General features: G+C 33.6%; 1 protein-coding gene across 1 annotated transcript in view; it reads right to left on the bottom strand.

Moving 5' to 3' along the window:
• The window catches only part of LOC137942878 (uncharacterized), a gene marked incomplete at its 3' end in the record, with an annotated part of 60507 nt that extends 50211 nt beyond the window's left edge, over positions 1-10296 (bottom strand). The window contains 2 exon segments of the mRNA XM_068788601.1: positions 8946-9093; positions 10288-10296. Of these exon segments, the coding sequence (XP_068644702.1) occupies positions 8946-9093; positions 10288-10296 (157 nt within the window).
• Positions 10297-25956: the final 15660 nt, after the last annotated feature.

Here is a 25956-nt window from a genome sequence, read left to right as displayed (position 1 = left end):
TCCTTAAAAATCACAGATACTTTTTAGAATTATCTCTTTCAGCATTTGTGCATTTCCATTTTGCATGTCTAACTATTTTTTTCAGATCCAAACTTTAGTTTTCACTCTCCCATTTTTCGAGTAAACAACAAAGATATAAGATCACAACAAAATGAAAATTTTAGAGTTTATGTATGCAAAAAAAATTGAAAGCTATAATAAATGTAAGTGACGAAAATTATTTCATGCACTAAAAATAAACTCAGAAGTTTTGTTATCCGTGTTTTGGAAATTCCACTAGTACAACCCCTAATAGATTTTATACGATAGAGACTTCTTACTGATCCTAACATGTTTTAAATGTGGAGGATATGCATGCCAGAAACTTGTTGAGGATGCAAGTGGCCTAATGGTCCAAAAATTTCAAGGAGTAGAAAAAATTAAATTCTCAAGTTAACATGTGGTTGGATATTTACCGAAGCCAAACAACTCACTTTTTGCCTATCCTTAAAAATCATAGATACTCTTTGGAATTATCTCTCTCAGCATTTGTGCATTTCCATTTCGGATGTTCAAATTTTTTTTTCAAAATCCAAACTTCAGTTTCACTCTCCCATTTTTCTCGTAAACAAAAAACATTTAAGATCACAACAAAATGAAAAATTAGAGTTCATGTATGCAAAAAAATTTGAAAACTGTTAAAAATGTAAGTGAAGAAAAAATTATTTCACGCACTAAAAATGAACTCCAAAGTTTTGTTATCCCCATTTGGGAAATTCACTTGTACAACCCCTAAGAGATTTTATAGGAAAAATACTTCTAAATGATCCTAACATGTGTTAAATGTGGTGGATATGCATGCCAGAAACATGTTGAGGATGCAAGTGGCCTAATGATCCAAAAGTTTCAAGGAGTAGAAGAAATTAAATTCTCAAGTTAGCCTGTGGTTGGATATTTACCGTAGCCATACAACCCACTTTTTGCTTATCCTTAAAAATCACAGATACTTTCTGGAATTATCTCTCTCAGCATTTGTGCATTTCCATTTTGCATGTCTAAATATTTTTTTCAGATCCAAACTTAAGTTTTCACTCTCCCATTTTTCTAGTAAACAAAAAAGATATAAGATCACAACAAAATGAAAATTTTAGAGTTTAATTATGCAAAAAAAATTGAAAACTATAATAAATGTCTGTGAAAAAAATTATTTCGTGCACTAAAAATAAAATCAGAAGTTTTGTTATCCATGTTTTGGAAATTCCTCTAGTACAACTCTTAATAGATTTTATAGGAAAGAGACTTCTAACTGATCCTATCATGTTTTAAATGTGGAGGATATGCATGCCAGAAACTTGTTGAGGATGCAAGTGGCCTAATGGTCCAAAAATTTCAAGGAGTCGAAAAAATTAAATTCTCAAGTTAACATGTGGTTGGATTTTTACCGAAGCCAAACAACCCACATTTTGCCTATCCTTAAAAATCATAGATACTCTTTGGAATTATCTCTCTCAGTATTTGTGCATTTCCCTTTTGGATGTTCAATTTTTTTTTTCAGATGCAAACTTGAGTTTTCACTCTCCCATTTTTCTCGTAAACAAAAAACATTTAAGATCACAACAAAATAAAAATTTACAGTTGATGTATGCAAAAAATTTTGAAAACTGTAATAAATGTAAGTGAAGAAAATTATTTCACGCACTAAAAATGAACTCCAAAGTTTTGTTATCCATGTTTGGGACATTCCACTTGTACAACCCCTAATAGATTTTATAGGAGAGAGACCTCTAAATGATCCTAACGTGTGTTAAATGTGGTGGATATGGATGCCAGAAACATGTTGAGGATGCAAGTGGCCTAATGATCCAAAAATTCCAAGGAGTAGAAAAAATTAAGTTCTCAAGTTAGTGTGTGGTTGGATATGTACCAGAGCCAAACAACCCAATTTTTTCCTATCCTTAAAAATCACAGATACTTTTTGGAATTATCTCTCTCAGCATTTGTGCATTTCCATTTTGGATGTTTAAATTTTTTTTTCAGATCCAAACTTCAATTTTCTCACACCCATTTTCCTCGTAAACAAAAAAGATAAAAGATCACAAAAAAATGAAAATTTTAGAGTTGATGTATGCAAAAAATTTTGAAAACTATAATAAATTTAAGCAAAAAAAATTATTTCACGCACTAAAAATGAACTCCAATGTTTTGTTATCCACGTTTGGGAAATTCTACTAGTACAACCCCTTATAGATTTTATATGAAAGAGACTTTTAACTGATCCAAACATGATTTAAATGTGGTGGATATGCATGCAAGAAACATGTTGAGGATGCAAGTGGTCTAATGATCCTAAAATTTCGAGTAGAAAAAATTAAATTCTCAAGTTAACATGTGGTTGGATATTTACCGGAACCAAACAACCACTTTTGTCCTATCCTTAAAAGTCACAGATAATTTTTGGAATTATCTCTCTCAGCATTTGTGCAATTCCATTTTGCTTGTTAAAATATTTTTACAGATCCAAACTTGAGTTTTCAATCTCCCATTTTTCTCGTAAACAAAAAAGATATAAGCTCAGAACAAAACGAAAATTGAAGAGTTGATGTATGCAAGAAAATTTGAAAACTATAATAAATTTAAGCGAAGAAAATTATTTCACGCACTAAAAATGAACTCCATAGTTTTGTTATCCACTTTTGGGAAATTCCACTAGTATAACACCTTATAGATTTTATATGAAAGAGATTTTTAACTGATCCTAACATGATTTAAATGTGGTGGATATGCATGCAAGAAACATGTTGAGGATGCAAGTGGTCTAATGATCGTAAAATTTCGAGTAGAAAAAATTAAATTCTCAAGTTAACTTGTGGTTGGATATTTACCAGAACCAAACAACCCACTTTTTTCCTATCCTTAAAAGTCACAGATACTTTTTGGAATTATCTCTCTTAGCATTTGTGCATTTCCATTTTGCATGTTAAAATTTTTTTGCAGATCCAAACTTGAGTTTTCAGTCTCCCATTTTTCTCGTAAACAAAAAAGATATAAGCTCAGAACAAAATGAATATTTAAGAGTTTATATATGCAAGAAAATTTGAAAACTATAATAAATATAAGTGAAGAAAATTATTTCATGCATTAAAATGAACTCCAAAGTTTTGTTATCCAAGTGGTGGATATGCATGCTAGAAACATGTTGAGGATGCAAGTGGCCTAATGATCCAATATTTTCAAGGAGTAGAAAAAGTTAAATTCTCAGGTGAACGTGTTGTTGGATATTTACCGGACCCAAACAACCCACTTTTTGCCTATCCTTAAAAATCACAGATACTTTTTGGAATTATCTCTCTCAGCATTTGTGCCTTTCCATTTAGGATGTTCAATTTTTTTTTTTTCAAATTCAAACTTGAGTTTTCACTCACCCATTTTTCTCGCAAACAAAAAAGATATATAATCACATCAAAATGAAAATTTTAGAGTTGATGGATGCAAAAAATTTTGAAAACGGTAATAAATGTAAGTGAAGAAAATTATTTCACACACTAAAAATGAACTCCAAAGTTTTGTTATCCACGTTTAGGAAATTCCACTAGTACAACCCCTAATAGATTTTATAGTAAAGAGACTTCTAACTGATACTAACAAGTTTTAAATGTGGGGGATATGAATGCAAGAAACATGTTGAGGATGCAAGTGGCCTAATAATCCAAAATTTTCAAGGTGCAGAAAAAATTAAATTCTCAAGTTATCATTTGGTTGGATATTTACCGGAACCAAACAACCCACTTTTTTCCAATCCTTAAAAATCACAGATACTTTTTGGAATTATCTCTCTCAACATTTGTGCATTTCCATTTTGGATGTTCAAAATTTTTGTTTCAGATCCAAACTTGAGTTTTCACTTACCCATTTTTCTTGCAAACAAAAAAGAATAAGATCACAAAAAAATGAATATTTTAGAGTTGATGTATGTAAAAATTTTTGAAAACTGTAATAAATGTAAGTGAAGAAAATTATTTCACGCTCCAAAAATGAACTCCAAAGTTTTGTTATCCACATTTAGGAAATTCCACTAGTACAACCCTAATAGATTTTATAGGAAAGAGACTTCTAACTGATCCTGACATGTTTTAAATGTGGTGGATATGCATGCAAGAAACATGTTGAGGATACAAGTGGCCTAATAATCCAAAAATTTCAAGGTGTAAGAAAAATTAAATTCTCAAGTTTACGTGTGTGGTTGGATATTTACCGGAACCAAATAACCCACTTTTTTCCTATCCTTAAAAATCACAGATACTTTTATGTATTATCTCTCTCAGCATTTGTGCATTTCTATTTTCGATGTTCAAATTTTTGTTTCAGATCCAAACTTGAGTTTTCACTCTCCCACTTTTCTCGTAAACAAAAACGAAATAAGATCACAAAAAAATGAAAATTTTAGAGTTTGTGTATGTAAAAAAATTTGAAAACTATAATAAATGTCAGTGAAAAAATTATTTCACGCACTAAAAATGAACTCCAAAGTTTTGTTATCCATGTTTGGGAAATTCCACTTGTACAACCCCTAATAGATTTTATTGGAAAGAGACTTCTAACTGATCCTAACATGTTTTAAATGTGGTGGATATGCATGCCAGAAACATGTTGAGGATGCAAGTGGCCTAATGATCCAAAAATTTCAAGTAGTAGAAAAAATTAGGTTCTCAAGTTAGTGTGTGGTTGGATATGTACCGGAGCCAAACAACCCGCTTTTTTCCTATCCTTTAAAATCACTGATACTTTTTGGAATTATCTCTGTTTGCATTTGTGCATTTCCATTTTGGATCCTCAAATTTTTTTTTCAGATCCAAACTTGAGTTTTCACTCTCCCATTTTTCTCGTAAACAAAAAAGAGATAAGATCACAACAAAATGAAAATTTTAGAGTTTATGTATGCAAAAAAATTTGAAAACTCTAATAAATGTAAGTGAAGAAAATTATTTCACGCACTAAAAATGAACTCCAAAGTTTTGTTATCCATGTTTGGAAAATTCCACTAGTACAACCCCTAAAAGATTTTATAGGAAAGAGACTTCTAACTGATCCTAACATGTTTTAAATGTGGTGGATATGCATGCCAGAAACATGTTGAGGATGCAAGTGGCATAATGATCCAAACATTTCAAGAAGTAAAAAAAATTAAGTTGTCAAGTTAGCGTGTGGTTGGATATGTACCGGAGCCAAACCACCCACATTTTTCCTATCCATAAAAATCACTGATACGTTTTGGAATTATCCCTCTCAGTATTTGTGCATTTCCGTTTTGGATGCTCAAAATTTTTTTTCAGATCCAAACTTGAGTTTTCACTCTCCGATTTTTCTCGTAAACAAAACAGATATAAGATCACAACAAAAAAAAATTTTAGAGTTTATGTAAGCAAGAAATTTTGAAAACTATAATAAATATAAGTGAAGAAAATTATTTCACGTATTCAAATGAACTCCAAAGTTTTGTTATCCAAGTTTGGGAAATTCCACTTGTACAACCCCTAATAGATTTAATAGGAAAGAGACTTCTAAATTATCGTAACAAGTTTTAAAAGTGGTGGATATGCATGCCAGAAACATGTTGAGGATGCAAGTGGCCTAATGATCCAAAAATTTCAAGGAGTAAAAAAATTTAAATTCTCAAGTTTACGTGTGTGGTTGGATATTTACCGGAGCCAAACTACCCACTTTTTGCCTATCCTTAAAAATCACAGATACTTTTTGGAATTATCTCTGTCTGCATTTGTGCATTTCCATTTTGGATGTTCAAATTTTTTTTTCAGATCCAAACTTGAGTTTTCACTCACCCATTTTTCTCGTTAACAAAAAAGATATAAGATCACAACAAAATGAAAATTTTAGAGTTGATGTTTGCAAAAAAATTTGAAAACTGTAATAAATATATGTTTAGAAAATTATTTTAGACACTAAAAATGAACTCCAAGGTTTTGTTATCCACGTTTGGGAAATTCCACAAGTACAACCCCTAATAAATTTTTTAGGAAAGAGACTTCTAACTGATCCTAACATGTTTTAAATGTGGTGGATATGCATGCAAGAAACATGTTGAGGATACAAGTGGCCTAATGATCCAACAATTTCAAGGAGTAGAAAAAATTAAATTTTCCAGTTAACGTGTGGTTGGATATTTACAGAAGCCAAACAACACTCTTTCTGCCTATCCTTAAAAATCATAGATACTTTTTGGAATTATCTCTCTCAGCATTTGTGCATTTCCATTTTGGATGTTCAAATTTTTTTTTCAGATCCAAAGTTGAGTTTTCACTCTCTCATTTTTCTCGTAAACAAAAAAGATATAAGATCACACCAAAATGAAAATTTTAGAGTTAATGTATGCAAAAAAATTTGAAAACTGTAATAAATATAAGTGAAGAAAATTATTTCACGCACTAAAAATGAACTCCAATGTTTTGTTATCCACGTTTGGGAAATTCCACAAGTACAACCCCTAATAAATTTTATAGGAAACAGACTTCTAACTGATCCTAACATGTTTTAAATGTGGTGGATATGCATGCAAGAAACATGTTGAGGATGCAAGTGGCCTAATGATCCAAAATTTCAAGGAGTAGAAAAAATTAAATTCTCAAGTTAACGTGTGGTTGGATATTTACCGGAACCAAACAACCCACTTATTTCCAATCCTGCAAAGTCACAGATAATTTTTGGAATTATCTCTCTATGCATTTGTGCATTTCCATTTTACATGTTCATTTTTTTTTTCAGATCCAAACTTGAGTTTTCACTCACCCATTTTTCTTGTAAACAAAAACGATAGAAGATCAAAACAAAATAAAAATTTTAGAGTTTATGTTTGCAAAAAAATTTGAAAAATATAACAAATGTAAGTGAAGAAAATTATTTCTCGCACTAAAAATGAACTCCATAGTTTTGTTATCCTTGTTTGGGAAATTCCACTAGTACAACCCCTAATGGATTTTATAGGAAAGAGACTTCTAGCTGATCCTAACTTGTTTGAAAAGTGGTGGATATTCATGCCAGAAACAGGTTGAGGATGCAAGTGGCCTAATGATCCAAACATTTCAAGGAGTAGAAAAAATTAAGTTCTCAAGTTAGCGTGTGGTTGGATAATTACTGGAGCCAAAAACCACACTTTTTTCCTATCCTTAAAAATCACTGATACTTTTTGGAATTATCCCTCTCAGCATTGGTGCATTTTTATTTTGGATGCTCAAATTTGTTTTTCAAATCCAAACTTGAGTTTTCACTCTCTCATTTTTCTCGTAATAAAAAGAGATATAAGATCACAACAAAACGGAAATTTTAGAGTTTATGTATGCAAAAAATTTTGAAAACTATAAGAAATTTAAGTGAAGGAAATTGTCTCACGCACTAAAAATGCACTCCATAGTTTTGTTATCCATGTTTGGGAAATTCCACTTGTACAACCCCTAATAGATTTTACAGGAAAGTGACATCTAATTGATCCTAACATGTTGTAAATGTAGAGGATATGGATGCCACAAACATGTTGAGGATAGAAGTGGCCTAATGATCCAAAAATTTCAAGGAGTAGAAAAAATTAAATTCTCAAGTTAACGTGTGGTTGGATATTTACCGGAGCCAAACAACCCACTTTTTTCCTATCCTTAAAAATCACAGATACTTTTTAGAATTATCTCTTTCAGCATTTGTGCATTTTCATTTTGCATGTCGAAATATTTTTTTCAGATCCAAACTTAAGTTTTCACTCTCCCATTTTTCTAGTAAAAAAAAAAGATATAAGATCACAACAAAATAAAAATTTTAGAGTTTATGTATGCATAAAAATTTGAAAACTATATTACATGTAAGCACGTTTGGGAAATTCCACTAGTACAACCCCTTATAGATTTTATATGAAAGAGACTTTTAACTGAGCCTAACATGATTTAAATGTGGTGGATATGCATGCAAGAAACATGTTGAGGATTGTTACGGTCCCGAGTCATGGATCGAGTAACACGGCGTGGGATTTGTGAATCCAGCACTCAAAATTTACTCACTTCACGTCAAGGGTCTGTGTATGAGTATTTCTCCTTAACCAATGCTTGGCCAGGAGGAAAGATCCTCTTTTGAGGGTCCTACCGAGTTGTTGTGCTAGGTAGAAGACCCCACAACAATGCTGACCTTGCTAGAGCAAGGTGCTCTCTTTTCTTGATCACGGCAAAGAGGGTTTGGCCCTCTTTGTTGCTGCTCTAGCTAAGAATGCAATCCTTCTTTCTTAAATAACTTGAAACACGAGTTTGGGATAGATTAATACCTCTTCTTTGATGCTATGATCAGCTCCCACATTGCACCAGGAATTGCTCAAGATTTGAGGATAAAAATCCTCACTTTGCTACTTGGTAAGGGAGGAATTGGGCCTCTCTTGTTGCTGCTGCCAAGAAGGAGGATAGACCTCCTCTTTGGGCTCGGAAAAGGGGCAGGGAGCTCCTTTTCTTAATAGGGATGATGGTGGATGAATTTGGGTGAAGATGGATGGCAATGGAGGGTGAATGATAGGTTGGATTTTTGGAGTAAACCCTAAACTCAGGATCAAGAGGTGATCCCAACCTATTTAGACTAGGTTATTCTAAAATCTCAAAGCTTACCTATTTCATTCAAACCTATCCCTTAAATAGGGAGTTTTAGGGTTAGGGTTACAATAATTCCCCATAATGCCCTTACATAAAAAGTAATTAGAAATAACTCCTACTTACAACAATATAAGAAATAAATCCTACTTAAAATAATATTAGAAATAAAACCTACTCAAAGAAATATAAGAATTGAATCCTATTGAGTGAGTTGTTGTTGTCTTCTCCGTTGTGTGACTCGGTGTGCTATTGAGTCCACAACATCTGCCTCCCCATGGAGAAAGAGCTTGTCCTCAAGCTCAAAAGCTGGGTAGACTTGTTTGAAGATGTCCACACGTTCCCATGTTGCAGCGTCGGGGTCAGTGTCCGTCCACTGAACGAGAATCTCCCAATGATCATTGGTCAACCGTGCACGTAACATCGCAGCTGGGTTAAGAATAACCTCGCCATGATCAACTGGTGGTAGGAATGGAGTGGATGAAGGCTGTGCTCCGGAATGCGGCTTCAAAAGAGAGACATGAAACACATCGTGAATTTTGGCGGTGTCCGGTAATTTGAGTTGATAGGCGACTGGTCCCACGCGTCGAAGAATGGGAAACGGCCCAAAAAATCGGGGTGAGAGCTTATGACGTGGAGGTCCCGCTAGAGACTGCTGACGGTAGGGCTGGAGCCGTAGCCACACATACTTTCCAACCTCAAAAGAGACCTCACGGTGGCCTCTGTCGTATACATCCTTCATCCGAGCTTGGGCACGTCGTAGCCGTTCTGTGATATTCTGTAGCAGTAGATCCCTGTCTATGAGTGCCTGATCAATCGTGTCCATGCGGGTGGACCCTGGGTTGTACGAGAGGGGGCGAGGTGGATCCCGACCATATATAACCCGAAAAGGAGTGGATTGTAATGCAGAGTGGAACGAAGTGTTGTAACAATATTCGGCCCACGGAAGCCATTGAACCCATTGTCGCGGACGATCCCCCACCAAGCACCGTAGATACATCTCGATGGTGCGGTTAACCACCTCAGTCTGCCCGTCTGTCTGTGGATGATAGGCGGAGGAGAACTTCAATTTCGTCCCACTCAAGCGAAACAGTTCCCGCCAAAAGGTGCTCGTGAAAACTGCATCTCTGTCACTCACAATGGATTCTGGAATGCCATGTAAGCGTACTATCTGCTCCAGGAAAGTCTGAGCAACCCGTGTTGCTGTATACGGATGAGCCATCGGTATAAAATTCCCGTACTTGGAGAATCGATCAACCACTACGAAAAGTACGGATTTGCCGGCTGACAGGGGTAGGCCTTCCACAAAATCCATTGAAATGTCGGCCCAAACCTGCGTTGGAAGGGCCAGAGGCTGGAGAAGACCGGCTGGACTCAAGTGCTCGGCTTTGTTGTGCTGGCATACCTGACAGTCGCCAACATAAGTCGCAATAGAGGCTTTCATGGCTTGCCAGTAAAAATTAGCTCGAATTCTGTGCAAGGTCTTCTGGATCCCCTCGTGTGTACTGTCGTGGTAGGCCGAGAGAATAGCTGGAATCAACTCGGACTCAGGTGGAAGGAAAATCCGATGCTTATAATAAATAAGTGAATCCTGGATGGACCACTTCACATTCATTGTCCCTTCTGAGATCTGCTGATGCAGTTCCTGCAGTGCAGGGTTAGTAGCATGTGCTTCTCGCACCAAGTCCATAATGAGAAATCTCGCCTGGCTGATAGAATAGACCGACTGCTGATATTCAAAACATCGTGACAAGGCATCTGCAGCCTTATTTAATCTCCCCGCACGATACTCCACCAAGAAGTCAAACCCCAACAACTTACTGATCCAGTGCTGTTGTGGCGACATCGTCAAACGCTGTTCTAGTAAGAATTTAAGGCTGTAGTGATCCGTGCGTATGAGAAAAGCCCGGCCCCAGAGATAAGGCCTCCAATGTTGGACCGCTTTGGCCAACCCAATCAATTCGCGCTCATAGGCTGCCAGTTTGTGATGGCGGACTGCCAACTGTCTGCTAAAATAAGCAATAGGATGGCCCAGCTACTGTAAAACGGCCCCCATGCCCACGCCCGAAGCGTCGCACTCTACCACGAACAATTCGTCGAAGTTGGGAAGTTGTAATACTGGCGCGGATGCGAGGGCAGCTTTGAGTGCCACAAATGACGTGGTGGCCCCCTCATTCCAAATAAAGGAATTTTTCTTGAGTAAACTCGTCAATGGTGCTGCCACTGGCCCATAGTTCTGAATAAATTTACGGTAGTAGCCCGCAGGACCCAGAAAACCCCGTAATGCAGAACACGACTGTGGTTGCGGCCACTCATGAATAGCTCGGATCTTCTCGGGATCCACCGTAACCCCCTCATGTGAGATAATGTGTCCCAGATATCCCACGTGTGAAGCCGCAAAAGAACACTTGGAGTGTTTCAAATAGAGCTGATGTGCTCTTAACAAGTCGAAAACAATCCTCAAGTGTGCCAAGTGCTCCTCAACCGACTTGCTATATATCAAAATATCATCAAAAAATACAAGAACAAATTTTCGAAGATAGGGGCTAAATACCTCGTTCATCAAAGCTTGAAAAGTGGAGGGTGCATTGGATAACCCGAATGGCATGACGACGAACTCAAAGTGGCCATGGTGCGTGCGGAACGCCGTCTTCTCGATATCAGAGGGGTGCATCCGGACCTGATGGTATCCCGAACGGAGGTTGAGTTTAGTAAATAACCACGACCCATGTAACTCATCCAGAAGCTCATCCACGGTCCCGAGTCATGGATCGAGTAACTCATCCAGAAGCTCATCCACGGTCCCGAGTCATGGATCGAGTAACACGGCGTGGGATTTGTGAATCCAGCACTCAAAATTTACTCACTTCACGTCAAGGGTCTGTGTATGAGTATTTCTCCTTAACCAATGCTTGGCCAGGAGGAAAGATCCTCTTTTGAGGGTCCTACCGAGTTGTTGTGCTAGGTAGAAGACCCCACAACAATGCTGACCTTGCTAGAGCAAGGTGCTCTCTTTTCTTGATCACGGCAAAGAGGGGTTTGGCCCTCTTTGTTGCTGCTCTAGCTAAGAATGCAATCCTTCTTTCTTAAATAACTTGAAACACGAGTTTGGGATAGATTAATACCTCTTCTTTGATGCTATGATCAGCTCCCACGTTGCACCAGGAATTGCTCAAGATTTGAGGATAAAAATCCTCACTTTGCTGCTTGGTAAGGGAGGAATTGGGCCTCTCTTGTTGCTGCTGCCAAGAAGTAGGATAGACCTCCTCTTTGGGCTCGGAAAAGGGGCAGGGAGCTCCTTTTCTTAATAGGGATGATGGTGGATGAATTTGGGTGAAGATGGATGGCAATGGAGGGTGAATGATAGGTTGGATTTTTGGAGTAAACCCTAAACTCGGGAGCAAGAGGTGATCCCAACCTATTTAGACTAGGTTATTCTAAAATCTCAAAGCTTACCTATTTCATTCATACCTATCCCTTAAATAGGGAGTTTTAGGGTTAGGGTTACAATAATTCCCCATAATGCCCTTACATAAAAAGTAATTAGAAATAACTCCTACTTAAAACAATATAAGAAATAAATCCTAGTTAAAACAATATTAGAAATAAATCCTACTCAAAGAAATATAAGAATTATATCCTATTGAGTGAGTTGTTGTTGTCTTCTTCGTTGTGTGGCTCGGTGTGCTATTGAGTCCACAACAAGGATGCAAGTGGTCTAATGATCCTAAAATTTCGAGTAGAAAAAATTAAATTCAAAAGTTAACGTGTGATAGGATATTTACCGGAACCAAACAACCCACTTTTTTCCTATCCTTAAAAGTCACAGATACTTTTTGGAATTATCTCTCTCAGCATTTGTACATTTCCATTTTGCATGTTAAAATTTTTTTGCAGATCCAAACTTGAGTTTTCAGTCTCCTATTTTTCTCATAAACAAAAAAGATATATGATCAGAACAAAACGAAAATTTAAGAGTTTATGTATGCAAGAAAATTTGAAAACTATAATAAATATAAGTGAAGAAAATTATTTCATGCATTAAAATGAACTCCAAAGTTTTGTTATCCAAGTGGTGGATATGCATGCCAGAAACATGTTGAGGATGCAAGTGGCCTAATGATCCAAAAATTTCAAGGAGAAGAAAAAATTAAATTCTCAAGTGAACGTGTGGTTGGATATTTACCGGAGCCAAACAATCTACTTTTTTCCTATCCTTAAAAATCACAGATACTTTTTGGAATTATCTCTCTCAGCATTTGTGCATTTCCATTTTGGATGTTGAAATTTTTTTTTTTCAGAGTCAAACTTGAGTTTTCACTCATCCATTTTTCTCGCAAACAAAAAAGATAGAAGATCACCTCAAAATGAAACTTTTAGAGTTGATGTATGTAAATTTTTTTGAAAACTGTAATAAATGTATGTGATGAAAATTATTTCATCCTCTAAAAATGAATTCCAATGTTTTGTTATCCACGTTTAGGAAATTCTACTAGTACAACCCCTAATAGATTTTATAGTAAAGAGACTTCGAACTGATCCTAACATGTTTTAAATGTGGTGTATATGCATCCAAGAAACATGTTGAGGATGCAATTGGCCTAATAATCTAAAATTTTCAAGGTGTAGAAAAAATTAAATTCTCAAGTTAACATGTGGTTCGATATTTACCGGAACCAAACAACCCACTTTTTTCCTATCCTTTAAAATCACAGATACTTTTTGGAATTATCTCTCTCAACATTTGTGCATTTCCATTTTGGATGTTCAAAATTTTTTTTCAGATCGAAACTTGAGTTTTCACTCACCCATTTTTCTCGCAAAAAAAAAAAAAGATATAAGATCACAACAAAATGAATATTTTAGAGTTGATGTATGCAAAAATTTTTGAAAACTATAATAAATGTAAGGGAAGAAAATTATTTCACGCTCCAAAAATGAACTCCAAAGTTTTGTTATCCACGTTTAGGAAATTCCACTAGTACAACCCCTAATAGATTTTATAGGATAAAGACTTTTAACTGATCCTAACAAGTTTTAAATGTGGCGGATATGGATGCAAGAAAAATGTTGAGGATACAAGTGGCCTAATAATCCAAAAATTTCAAGGTGTAGAAAAAATTAAATTCTCAAGTTAACGTGTGGTTGGATATTTACCGGAACCAAACAACCCACTTTTTTCCTATCGTTAAAAATCACAGATACTTTTTGGAATTATCTCAGTCAGCATTTGTGCATTTCCATTTTGGATGTTCAAATTTTTTTTTCAGATCTAAACTTGAGTTTTCACTGTCCCTTTTTTCTCGTAAACAAAAAAGATATAAGATCACAACAAAATGAAAATTTTAGAGTTTTTGTATGCAAAAAAATTTGAAAACTATAACAAATGTGCGTGAAGAAAATTATTTAACGCACTAAAAATGAACTCCAAAGTTTTGTTGTCCATGTTTGGGAAATTCCACTAGTACAACCCCTAATAGATTTTATTGGAAATAAACTTCTAACTGATCCTGACATGTTTTAAATGTTGTGGATATGCATGCCAGAAACATGTTGACGATGCAAGTGGCCTATCGATCCAAAAATTTCAAGAAGTAAAAAAAATTAAGTTCTCAATTAGCGTGTGGTTGGATATGTACCAGAGCCAAACCACCCACTTTTTTCCTTTCCATAAAAATCACTAAAATTTTTTGGAATTATCCCTCTCAGCATTTGTGCATTTCCGTTTTGGATGCTCAAATTTTTTTTTCAGATCCAAACATGAGTTTTAACTCTCCCATTTTTCTCGTAAACAAAAAAGATATAAGATCACAACAAAACGAAAATTTTAGAGTTTATGTATGCAAGAAAATTTGAAAACTATAATAAATAGAAGTGAAGAAAATTATTTAACGCATTAAAATGAACTCCAAAGTTTTGTTATGAAAGTTTGGGAAATTCCACTTGTCCAACCCCTAATAGATTTAATAGGAAAGAGACTTCTAAATTATACTAACATGTTTTAAAAGTGGTGGATATGCATGCCAAAAACATGTTGAGGATGCAAGTGGCCTAATGATCCAAAAAATTCAAGGTGTAGAAAAAATTAAATTCTCAAGTTAACGTGTGGTAGGATATTTACTGGAGCCAAACAACACACTTTTTTCCTCACCTTTAAAATCACAGATACTTTTTGGAATTATCTCTCTCAGCATTTGTGCATATCCATTTTGGATGTTCAAATTTTTTTTTTCAGATCCAAACTTGAGTTTTCACTCTCCCATACTTCTCATAAAAAAAAAGATATAAGATCACAAAAAAATGAAAATTTTAGAGTTGATGTATGCAGAAAACTTTTAAAACTATATTAAATGTAAGTAAAGAAAATTATTTCACGCACTCAAAATGAACTCCAAAGTTTTGTTATCCATGTTTGGGAAATTCCACTACTACAACCCCTCATAGATTTTATAGGAAAGAGACTTCTAACTGATCCTAACATGTTTTAAATGTGGTGGATATGCATGCCAGAAACATGTTGAGGATGCAAGTGGCCTAATGATCCACAAATTTATAGAAGAAGAAAAAATTAAGTTCTCAAGTTAGCGTGTGGTTGGATATGTACCGGAGCCAAACCACCCACTTTTTTCCCATCCATAAAAATGACTGATACTTTTTGGAAGTATCCCTCTTAGCATTTGTGCATTTCTGTTTTGGATGCTCAATTTTTTTTTTCAAATCCAAATTTGAGTTTTCACTCTCCCATTTTTCTCGTAAACAAAAAAGATATATGATCACAACAAAACGAAAATTTTAGAGTTAATGTATGGAAAAAAGTTTCAAAACTAAAATAAATATAAGTGAAGAAAATTATTTCACACATTAAAATGAACTCCAAAGTTTTGTTATCAAGTTTGGGAAATTCCACTTGTACATTTCCTAATAGATTTAATAGGAAATAGACTTCTAAATTATCCTAACATGTTTTAAAAGTGGTGGATATGCATGCCCGAAACATGTTGAGGATGCAAGTGGCCTAATGATCCAAAAATTTCAAGGAGTAGAAAAAATTAAATTCTGAAGTTAACGTGTGGTTGGATATTTACCGGAGCCAAACAACCCACTTTTTGCCTATCCTTAAAAATCACAGATACTTTTTGGAATTATCTCTGTCAGCATTTGTGCATTTCCATTTTGGATATTCAAATTTTTTTTTTCAGATCCAAACTTGAGTTTTCACTCACCCATTTTTCTCGTACACAAAAAAGATATAAGATCACAAAAAAAAGAAAATTTTAGAGTTTATGTATGCAAGAAAATTTGAAAACTATAATAAATTGAAGTGAAGAAAATTATTTAACACGTTAAAATGATCTCCAAAGTTTTGTCATCCAAGTTTGGGAAATTCCACTTGTACAACACCTAATAGATTTAATAGGAAAGAGACTTCTAAATTATCCTAACATGTTTTAAAAGTGGTGGATATACATGCCAGAAACTTGTTGAGGATGCAAGTGGCCTAATCATCCAAAAATTTCTAGGAGTAGAAAAAATTAAATTCTCAAGTTAACGTGTGGTTGGATATTTACCGAAGCCAAACAACCTACTTTTTGCCTATCCTTAAAAATCACAGATACTTTTTGAAATTATCTCTCTCAGCATTTGTGCATTTCCATTTTGGATGTTCAAATTTTTTTTTCAGATCCAAACTTCAGTTTTCACTCACCCTTTTTTCTCGCAAACAAAAAAATATAAGATAACAACAAAATGAAAATTTTAGAGTTGATGTAAGCAAAAAAATTTGAAAACTGTAATAAATGTAAGTGAAGAAAATTATTTCACGCTCTAAAAATGAACTCCAAAGTTTTGTTATCCACGTTTAGGAAATTCCACTTGTACAACCCCTAATAGATTTTATAGTAAAGAGACTTCTAACTGATCCTAACATGTATTAAATGTGGTGGCTATTCTTGCAAGAAACATGTTAAGGATGCAAGTCGCCTAATAATCCAAAAATTTGATGGCGTAGAAAAAATTAAATTCTCAAGTTAACATGTGGTTGGATATTTACCGGAACCAAACAACCCACTTTTTTCCTATCCTTAAAAATCATAGATACTTTTTCGAATTATCACTCTCTGCATTTGTGCATTTCCTTTTTGGATGTTCAAATTCTTTTTTCAGATCCAAACTTGAGTTTTGACTCTCCCATTTTTCTCGTAAACAAAAAAGATGTAAGATCACAACAAAATGAAAATTTTAGAGTTTATGTATTCAAAAAAATTTGAATACTATAATAAATGTAAATGAAGAAGTTTATTCCACGCACTTAAAATGAACTCCAAAGTTTTTTATCCTTGTTTTTGAAATTCCACTAGTACAACCCCTAATGGATTTTATATAAAAGGGACATCTAAATGATCCTAACATGTTTTGAATGTGGTGGATATGCATGCCAGAAACATGTTGAGGATGCAAGTGGCCTAATGATCAAAAAATTTCAAGGAGTAGAAAAAATTAAGTTCTCCAGTTACCGGGTGGTTGGATATGTACCGGAGCCAAACAACCCACTTTTTTCCTATCCTTAAAAATTACATATACTTTTTGTAATTATCGCTCTCAGCATTTGTGCATTTCCATTTTAGATGCTCAAATTTTTTTTTCAGATCCAAACTTGAGTTTTCACTCTCCCATTTTTCTCGTAAACGAAAAAGATATATGATCACAACAAAATGAAAATTTTAGAGTTTATGTATGTAAAAAAATTTGAAAACTCAAATGTAAGTGAATGAAAAAGTTTAATGCACTGAAAATGCACTCCAAAGTTTTGTTAACCATGTTTGGGAAATTCCACTTGTACAACCCATAATAGATTTTATAGCAAAGAGACTTCTATATTATGCTAACATGTTTCAAATGTGGTGGATATGCATGCCCGAAACATGTTGAGAATGCAAGTGGCCTAATGATCCAAAAATTTTGAGTAGAAAAAATTAAATCTCAAGTTAACGTGTGGTTGGATATTTACTGGCGCCAAACAACCTTCTCTTTTGCTTTCCCTAAATATCACAGATACTTTTTGGAATTATCTCTCTTAGCATTTGTGCATTTCCATTTTGCATGTCGAAATATTTTTTTCAAATCCAAACTTGAGTTTTCACTCTCCCATTTTTCTAGTAAAAAAAAAAAGTTATAAGAACACAACAAAATGAAAATTTTAGAGTTGATGTATGCAAAAAATTTGAAACATTTAATAAATGTAAGTGAAGAAAATTATTTCACGTACAAAAAATGAAATCAGAAGTTTTGTTATCCTTTTTTGGGAAATTCTATTCGTACAACCCCTAATGGATTTTATAGGAAAGAGACTTCTAACTGATCCTAACATGTTTTAAATGTGGTGGATATGCATGCCAGAAACATGTTGAGGATGCATGTGGTCTAATGATCCAAAAATTTCAAGGAGTAGAAAAAATTAAGTTCTCAAGTTAGTGTGTGGTTGGATATGTACCGGAGGCAAACAACCCAATTTTTTCCTATCCTTAAAAATCACAGATACTTTTGTGAATTATCTTTCTCAGCATTTGTGCATTTCCATTTTGGATGTTCAAATTTTTTTTTTCAAATCCAAACTTCTGTTTTCACTCTCCCATTTTTCTCGTAAAAAAAAAAGATATGAGATGACAACAAAATGAAATTTTTAGAGTTTATGTATGCAAAAAAATTTGAAAACCGTAATAAATGTAAGTGAAGAAAATTATTTCACGCACTAAAAAAGAACTCCAAAGTTTTGTTATCTACGTTTGGGAAATTTCACTTGTATAACCCCTAAAAGATTTTATAGGAAAGAGACTTCTAAATGATCCTAACATGTTTTAAATTCGGTGGAGATGCATGCCAGAAACATCTTGAGGATGCAAGTGGCCTAATGATCCAAAAATTTCGAGTAGAAAAAATTAAATTCTCAAGTGAGAGTGTGGTTGGATATTTACCGGACCCAAACAACCCACTTTTTGCCAATCCTTCATAATCATAGATACTTTTTGGAATTATCCCTCTCAGCATTTGTGCATTTCCATTTTGGATGTTCAAATTTTTTTTTCAGATCCAAACTTGAGTTTTCACTCTCCCATTTTTCTCGTTAACAAAAAAGATATAAGATCACAACAAAACGAAAATTTTAGAGTTTATGTATGGAAAAAAATTTGAAAACTATAATAAATGTAAGTGAAGGAAATTGTTTTATGCTAAAAATGCACTCCAAAGTGTTTTTATCCACGTTTGGGAAATTCCACTAGTACAACCCCTAATAGATTTTATAGGAAAGAGACTTCTAACTGATCCTTAAATGTTGTAAATGTGGAGGATATGCATGCCAGAAACATGTTGAGGATGCAAGTGACCTAATGATCCAAAAATTTAAAGGAGTAGAAAAACTTAAATTCTCAAGTTAACGTGTGGTTGGATATTTACCGGAGCCAAACAACACACTTTTTACCTATCCTTTAAATCACATTTACTTTTTGGAATTATCTCTCTCAGCATTTGTGCTTATCCAATTTGGATGTTCAAATTTTTTTTTCAGATCCAAACTTCAGTTTTCACTCTCCCATTTTTTTCATAAACAAAAAAGATATAAGATCACAACAAAATAAAAATTTTAGAGTTGATCAATGCAAAAAAATTTGAAAACTATAATAAATGTAAGTGCAGAAAATTATTTCGTGCACTAGAAATGAACTCCAAAGTTTTGTTATCCACAATTGGGAATTTCCACTAGTACCACCCCTAATAGATTCTATTGGAAAGAGACTTCTAACTGATCCTAATATGTTTTCAATGTGGTGGATATGCATGCCAGAAACTTGTTGAGGATCCAAGTGGCCTAATGATCCAAAAATTTCGAGTAGAAAAATTAAGTTCTCAAGTAAGCTTTTGGTTGGACATGAACCGGAGCCAAAAAACCCACTTTTTGGCTATACTTAAAAATCACAGATACTTTTTGGAATTATCTCTCTCAGCATTTGTGTATTTCTATTTCGGATTCTCAAATTTTTTTTTCAAATCCAAACTTGAGTTTTCTCTCTCCCATTTTTTTCATAAACAAAAAAGATATAATATCACACCAAAAGGAAAATTTTAGAGTTTATGTATGCAAAAAAATTTGAAAACTATAATAAATGTAAGTGAAGATAATTTTGTCACGCACTAAAAATAAACTCTAAATTTTTGTTATCCACGTTTGGGAAATTTCACTAGTACAACCCCTAATAGATTTTACAGGAAAGAGACTTCTAACTGATCGTAACATGTTTTAAATGTGGTGGATATCCATGTTAGAAACATGTTGAGGATGCATGTGGCATAATGATCCAAAAATTTCAAGGAGTACAACAAATTAAATTTTGAAGTTAACGTGTGGTTGGATATTTACTGAAGCCAAACAACCCACTTTTTCTATCCTTAAAAATCATAGATTCTTTTTGGAATTATCTCTCTTAGCAATTGTGCATTTCCATTTTGGATGTTCAAATTTTTTTTTCAGATCCAAACTTCAGTTTTCACTCACCCATTTTTCTCGTAAAAAAAAAGATATAAGATCACAACAAAATGAAAATTTTAGAGTTGATGTATGCAAAAAAATTTGAGAACTGTAATAAATGTAAGTGAAGAAAATTTTTTCACGCACTAAAAATGAACTCCAAAGTTTTGTTATTCACGTTTGGGAAATTCCAGTAGTACAACCCCTAATAAATTTTATAGGAAAGAGACTTCTAACTAATCCTAACATGATTTAAATGTGGTGGATATGCATGCAAGAAACATGATGAGGATGCAAGTGGCCTAATGATCCAAAAATTTCAACGAGAAGAAAAATTTTAATTCTCAAGTTAACGTGTGGTTGGATATTTTTTGGAACCAAACCACCCACTTTTTTCCTGTCCTTAAAAGTCACAGATACATTTTGGAATTATCTCTCTCTGCATTTCTACATTTCCATTTTGCATGTTTAATTTTTTTTTTCATATCCAAACTTGAGTTTTCACTCTCCCATTTTTCTCGTAAACACAAAAGATATAAGAACACATCTAAATGAAAATTTTAGAGTTGATGTATGCAATAAAATTTGAAAACTATAATAATTGTAAGTGAAGAAATTATTTCACGCACTAAAAATGAACTCCAAAGTTTTGTTATCCTCTTTTGGGAAATTCCACTAGTACAATCCCTAATGGATTTTATAAGAAAGCGACTTCTAACTTATCCTAACATGTTTTAAATGTGGTGGATATGCATGCCAGAAACAAGTTGAGGATGCAAGTGGCCTAACGATTCAAAAATTTCGAGTAGAAAAAATTAAGTTCTCAAGTTAGCGTGTGGTTGGATATGTACCGGTGCCAAACAGCCCACGTTTTTCCTATCCTTAAAAATCACAGATACTTTTTGGAATAATCTCTCGCAGGATTTGTGCATTTCCATTTTGAATGTTCAAATTGGTTTTTCAGATCCAAACTTCAGTTTTCGCTCACCCATTTTTCTCGTGAACAAAAAAGATATAAGATCACAACAAAATGAAAATTTTAGAGACGATGTATGCAAAAAAATAATAAAAATATAATAAATATAAGTGAAGTAAATTATTTTACGCACTAAAAATGAACTCCAAAGCTTTGTTATCCCTGTTTGGAAAATTCCACTAGTGCAACCCCTAATGGATTCTATAGGAAAGAGACTTCTAACTAATCCTAACATGATTTAAATGTGGCGGATATGCATGCAACAAAACATGTTGAGGATGCAAGTGGCCTAATGATCCAAAAATTTCAAGGTGGTTAAAAAATTAAATTCTCAATTTAGCGTGTGGTTGGATATTTACCGGAACCAAACCACCCACTTTTTTCCTATCCTTAAAAGTCACAGATACTTTTTGGAATTATCTCTCTCAGCATATGTGAATTTCCATTTTGCATGTTCCAATTTTTTTTTCAAATCCAAACTTGTGTTTTCACTCTCCCATTTTTCTCGTCAACAAAAAAGATATAACATCACAACAAAACAAAATTTTTAGAGTTTATGTATGCAAAAAATTTGAATTCTATAATAAAAGTAAGTGAAGAAAATTATTTCACGCACTAAAAATGAATTCCAAAGTTTTTTTATCCTTGTTTGGGAAATTCCACTAGTACAACCCCTAATGGGTTTTATAGGAAACAGACTTCTAACTGATCCTAACATGTTTTAAATGTGGTGGATATGCATGCCAGAAACATGTTGAGGATGCAAGTGGCCTAATGATCCAAAAATTTCAAGGAGTAGAAAAAATTAAATTTTCAAGTTAACGTGTGGTTCGATATTTACCAGAACCAAACAACCCACTTTTTTCCTATCCTTAAAAGTCATAGATACTTTTTGGAATTATCTTTCTCAGCATTTGTGCATTTCTATTTTGCATGTTCAAATTTTTTTTTCAGATCCAAACTTGAGTTTTCACTCTCCCATTTTTCTAGTAAACAAGAAAGATATCAGATCACAAAAAAATGAAAATTTTAGATTTTATGTTGGCAAAAAAATTTGAAAACTATAATAAATGTAAGTGAAGAAAATTATTTCACGCACTAAAAATGAACTCCAAAGTTCTTTTATCCTTGTTTGGGGAATTCCGCTAGTACAACCCCTAATGGATTTTATAGGAAAGAGACTTCTAACTGATCCTAACATGTTTTAAATGTGGTGGATATGCATGCTAGAAACATGTTGAGGATGCAACTGGCCTAATGATCCAAAAATTTCAAGGAGTAGAAAAAATTAAGTTCTCAAGTTAGCGTGTGGTTGGATATGTACCGGAGCCAAACAACCCACTTTTTTCCTATTCTTAAAAATCACAGATACTTTTTGGAATTATCTCTCTCAGCATTTGTGCATTTTCATTTTGGATGCGAAAATTTGTTTTTAAGATCCAAACTTGAGTTTTCACTATCTCATTTTTCACGTAAACAAAAAAGATATAAGATCACAACAAAATGAAAATTTTAGTGTTGATGCATGCAAAAAAATTTGAAAACTGTAATAAATGTAAGTGAAGAAAATTTTTTCACGCACTAAAAATGAACTCCAAAGTTTTGTTATTCACGTTTGGGAAATTCCAGTAGTACAACCCCTAATAGATTTTATAGGAAAGAGACTTCTAACTGATCCTAACATGATTTCATGTGGTGGATATGCATGCAAGAAACATGATGAGGATGCAAGTGGCCTAATGATCCAAAAATTTCAACGAGAAGAAAAATTTAAATTCTCTAGTTAACGTGTGGTTGGATATTTTCCAGAACCAAACAACGCACTTTTTTCCTGTCCTTAAAAGTCACAGATACATTTTGGAATTATCTCTCTCTGCATTTCTACATTTCCATTTTGCATGTTCAATTTTTTTTTCTGATCCAAACTTGAGTTTTCACTCTCCCATTTTTCTCGTAAACACAAAAGATATAAGAACACATCTAAATGAAAATTTTAGAGTTTATGTATGCAATAAAATTTGAAAAGTGTAATAAATGTAAGTGAAGAAAATTATTTCACGCACTAAAAATGAACTCCAAAGTTTTGTTATCCTCTTTTGGGAAATTCCACTAGTACAACCCCTAATGGATTTTATAAGAAATAGACTTCTAACTTATCCTAACAAGTTTTAAATGTGGTGGATATGCATGCCAGAAACAAGTTGATGATGCAAGTGGCCTAACAATCCAAAAATTTCAACGAGTAGAAAAAATTAAGTTCTCAAGTTAGCGTGTGGTGGGATATGTACCGGTGCCAAACAACCCACGTTTTTCCTATCCTTAAAAATCATAGATACTTTTTGGAGTAATCTCTCTCAGGATTTGTGCATTTCCATTTTGAATGTTCAAATTTTTTTTTAAGATCCAGACTTCAGTTTTCGCTCACCCATTTTTCTCGTAAACAAAAAAGATATAAGATCAAAACAAAATGAAAATTTTAGAGTTGATGTATGCAAAAAAATAATAAAACTATAATATATATAAGTGAAGTAAATTATTTTACGCACAAAAAATGAACTCCAAAGTTTTGTTATCCATGTTTGGGAAATTCCACTAGTACAACCCCTAATGGATTTTATAGGAAAGAGAGTTCTAACTGATCTTAACATGTTTTAAATTTGGTGGATATGCATGCTAGAAACATGTTGAGGATGCAACTGGCCTAATGATCCAAAAATTTCAAGGAGTAGAAAAAATTAAGTTCTCAAGTTAGCGTGTGGTTGGATATGTACCGGAGCCAAACAATTTTTCCTATTCTTAAAAATCACGGATACTTTTTGGAATTATCTCTCTCACATTTGTGCATTTTCATTTTGGATGCGAAAATTTGTTTTTAAGATCCAAACTTGAGTTTTCACTATCTCATTTTTCACGTAAACAAAAAAGATATAAGATCACAACAAAATGAAAATTTTAGAGTAGATGTATGTAAAGAAAAATAAGAAAACTATAAGAAATATAAGTGAAGAAAATTATTTTACGCACTAAAAATGATCTCCAAAGTTTTGTTATCCACATTTGGGAAATTCCACTAGTACAACCCCTAATGGATTTTATAGGAAAGAGACTTCTAACTGGTCCTAACATGTTTTAAATGTGGTGGATATGCATGCCAGAAACATGTTGAGGATGCAAGTGGCCTAATGACCCAAAATTTTCAAGGAGTGGAAAAATTAAATTATCAAGTTAACGTGTTGGTGGATATTTACTGGTGCCAAACAACCCACTTTTTTCCGATCCTGAAAAATAACATATACTTTTTGGAATTATCTCTCTCAGCATTTGTGCATTTCCTTTTTGGATGTTAATATTTTTTTTCATATGCAAACTTTAGTTTTCACTCTCCCATTTTTCTCGTATACAAAAAATATATAAGATCACAACAAAATGAAAACTTTAGAGTTGATGTATGCGAAAAAATTTGAAAACAATATAAGTGAAGAAAATTATTTCACACATTAAAATGAACTCCAAAGTTTTGTAATCCACGTTTGTGAAATTCCACTTGTACAACCCCTAATAGATTTTATAGGAAAGAGACTTCTAAATTATCCTAACATGTTTTAAATGTGGTGGTTATGCATGCCAGAAACATGTTGAGTATGCAAGTGGCCTAACGATCCAAAAATTTCAAGAAGTAGAAAGAATTAAATTCTCAAGTTAACGTGAGGTTGGATATTTACGGGAGCCAAACAACCCACTTTTTTCCTATCCTTAAAAATCATTGATACTTTTTGGAATTATCTCTCTGAGCATTTGTGCATTTCCATTTTGCGAGTCCTAATATCTTTTTCAGATCCAAACTTGAGTTTTCACTCTCCCATTTTTCTTGTAAACAAAAGAGATATTAGATCAGATCAAAATGAAAATTTCAGAGTTTATGTACGCAAAAAAATTTGAAAACTATAATAAATGTAAGTGAACCAAAAATTTTCGTGCACTAAAAATGAACTCCAAAGTTTTGCTATCCATGTTTGGGACATTCCACAAGGACAACCCCTAATAGATTTTATAGGAAAGAGACTTCTAAGTGATCCTAACATGTTTTAAATGTGGAGGATATGCATGCCAGAAACTTGTAGAGGATGCAAGTGGCCTAATGATCCAAAAAATTCAAGGAGTAGAAAAAATTAAATTCTCAAGTTAACATGTGGTTGGATATTTACCGAAGCCAAACAACCCACTTTTTGCCTATCCTTAAAAATCACAGATACTTTTTGGAATTATCTCTATCAGCATTTGAGCATTTCCATTTTGGATATTCAAATTTTTTTTTCAGATCCAAACTTCAGTTTTCACTCTCCCAGTTTTCTAGTAAATAAAAAAGTTATAAGATCACAATAAAATGAAAATTTTGAGTTGATGAATGCAAAAAGATTTGAAAACTGTAATAAATGTAAGTGAAGAAAATTATTTCACGCACTAAAAATGAACTCCAAGGTTTTCTTATCCACGTTTGGGAAATTTTACTTGAACAACCCCTTGTAGATTTTATAGGAAAGAGACCTCTAAATGATCCTAACACGTTTTAAATGTGATGGATGTGCATGCCAGAAACTTGTTGAAGATGCAAGTGGCCTAATGATCCAAAAATTTCAAGGAGTAGAAAAATTTTAATTCTCAAGTTAACGTGTGGTCGGATATTTACCAGAGCCAAACAACCCAGTTTTTGCCTATCCATAAAAATCACAGATACTTTTTGGAATTATCTCTCTCGGTATTTGTGCATTTCCATTTTGGATGTTCAAATTTTTTTTACAGATCCAAACTTGAGTTTTCACTCACCAATTTTTCTCGTAAACAAAAAAGATATA

The sequence above is a fragment of the Aristolochia californica genome, unplaced genomic scaffold (assembly GCF_029961685.1).
Source record: "Aristolochia californica isolate CCGP_79_NKW_82.1479 unplaced genomic scaffold, dmAriCali1.0.hap1 SCAF_10, whole genome shotgun sequence".
In the NCBI taxonomy this organism is placed as follows: Eukaryota; Viridiplantae; Streptophyta; class Magnoliopsida; order Piperales; family Aristolochiaceae; genus Aristolochia; species Aristolochia californica.
Note: the sequence above shows the minus strand (reverse complement) of the source record. Positions and strands in the feature narration are given on the sequence as shown.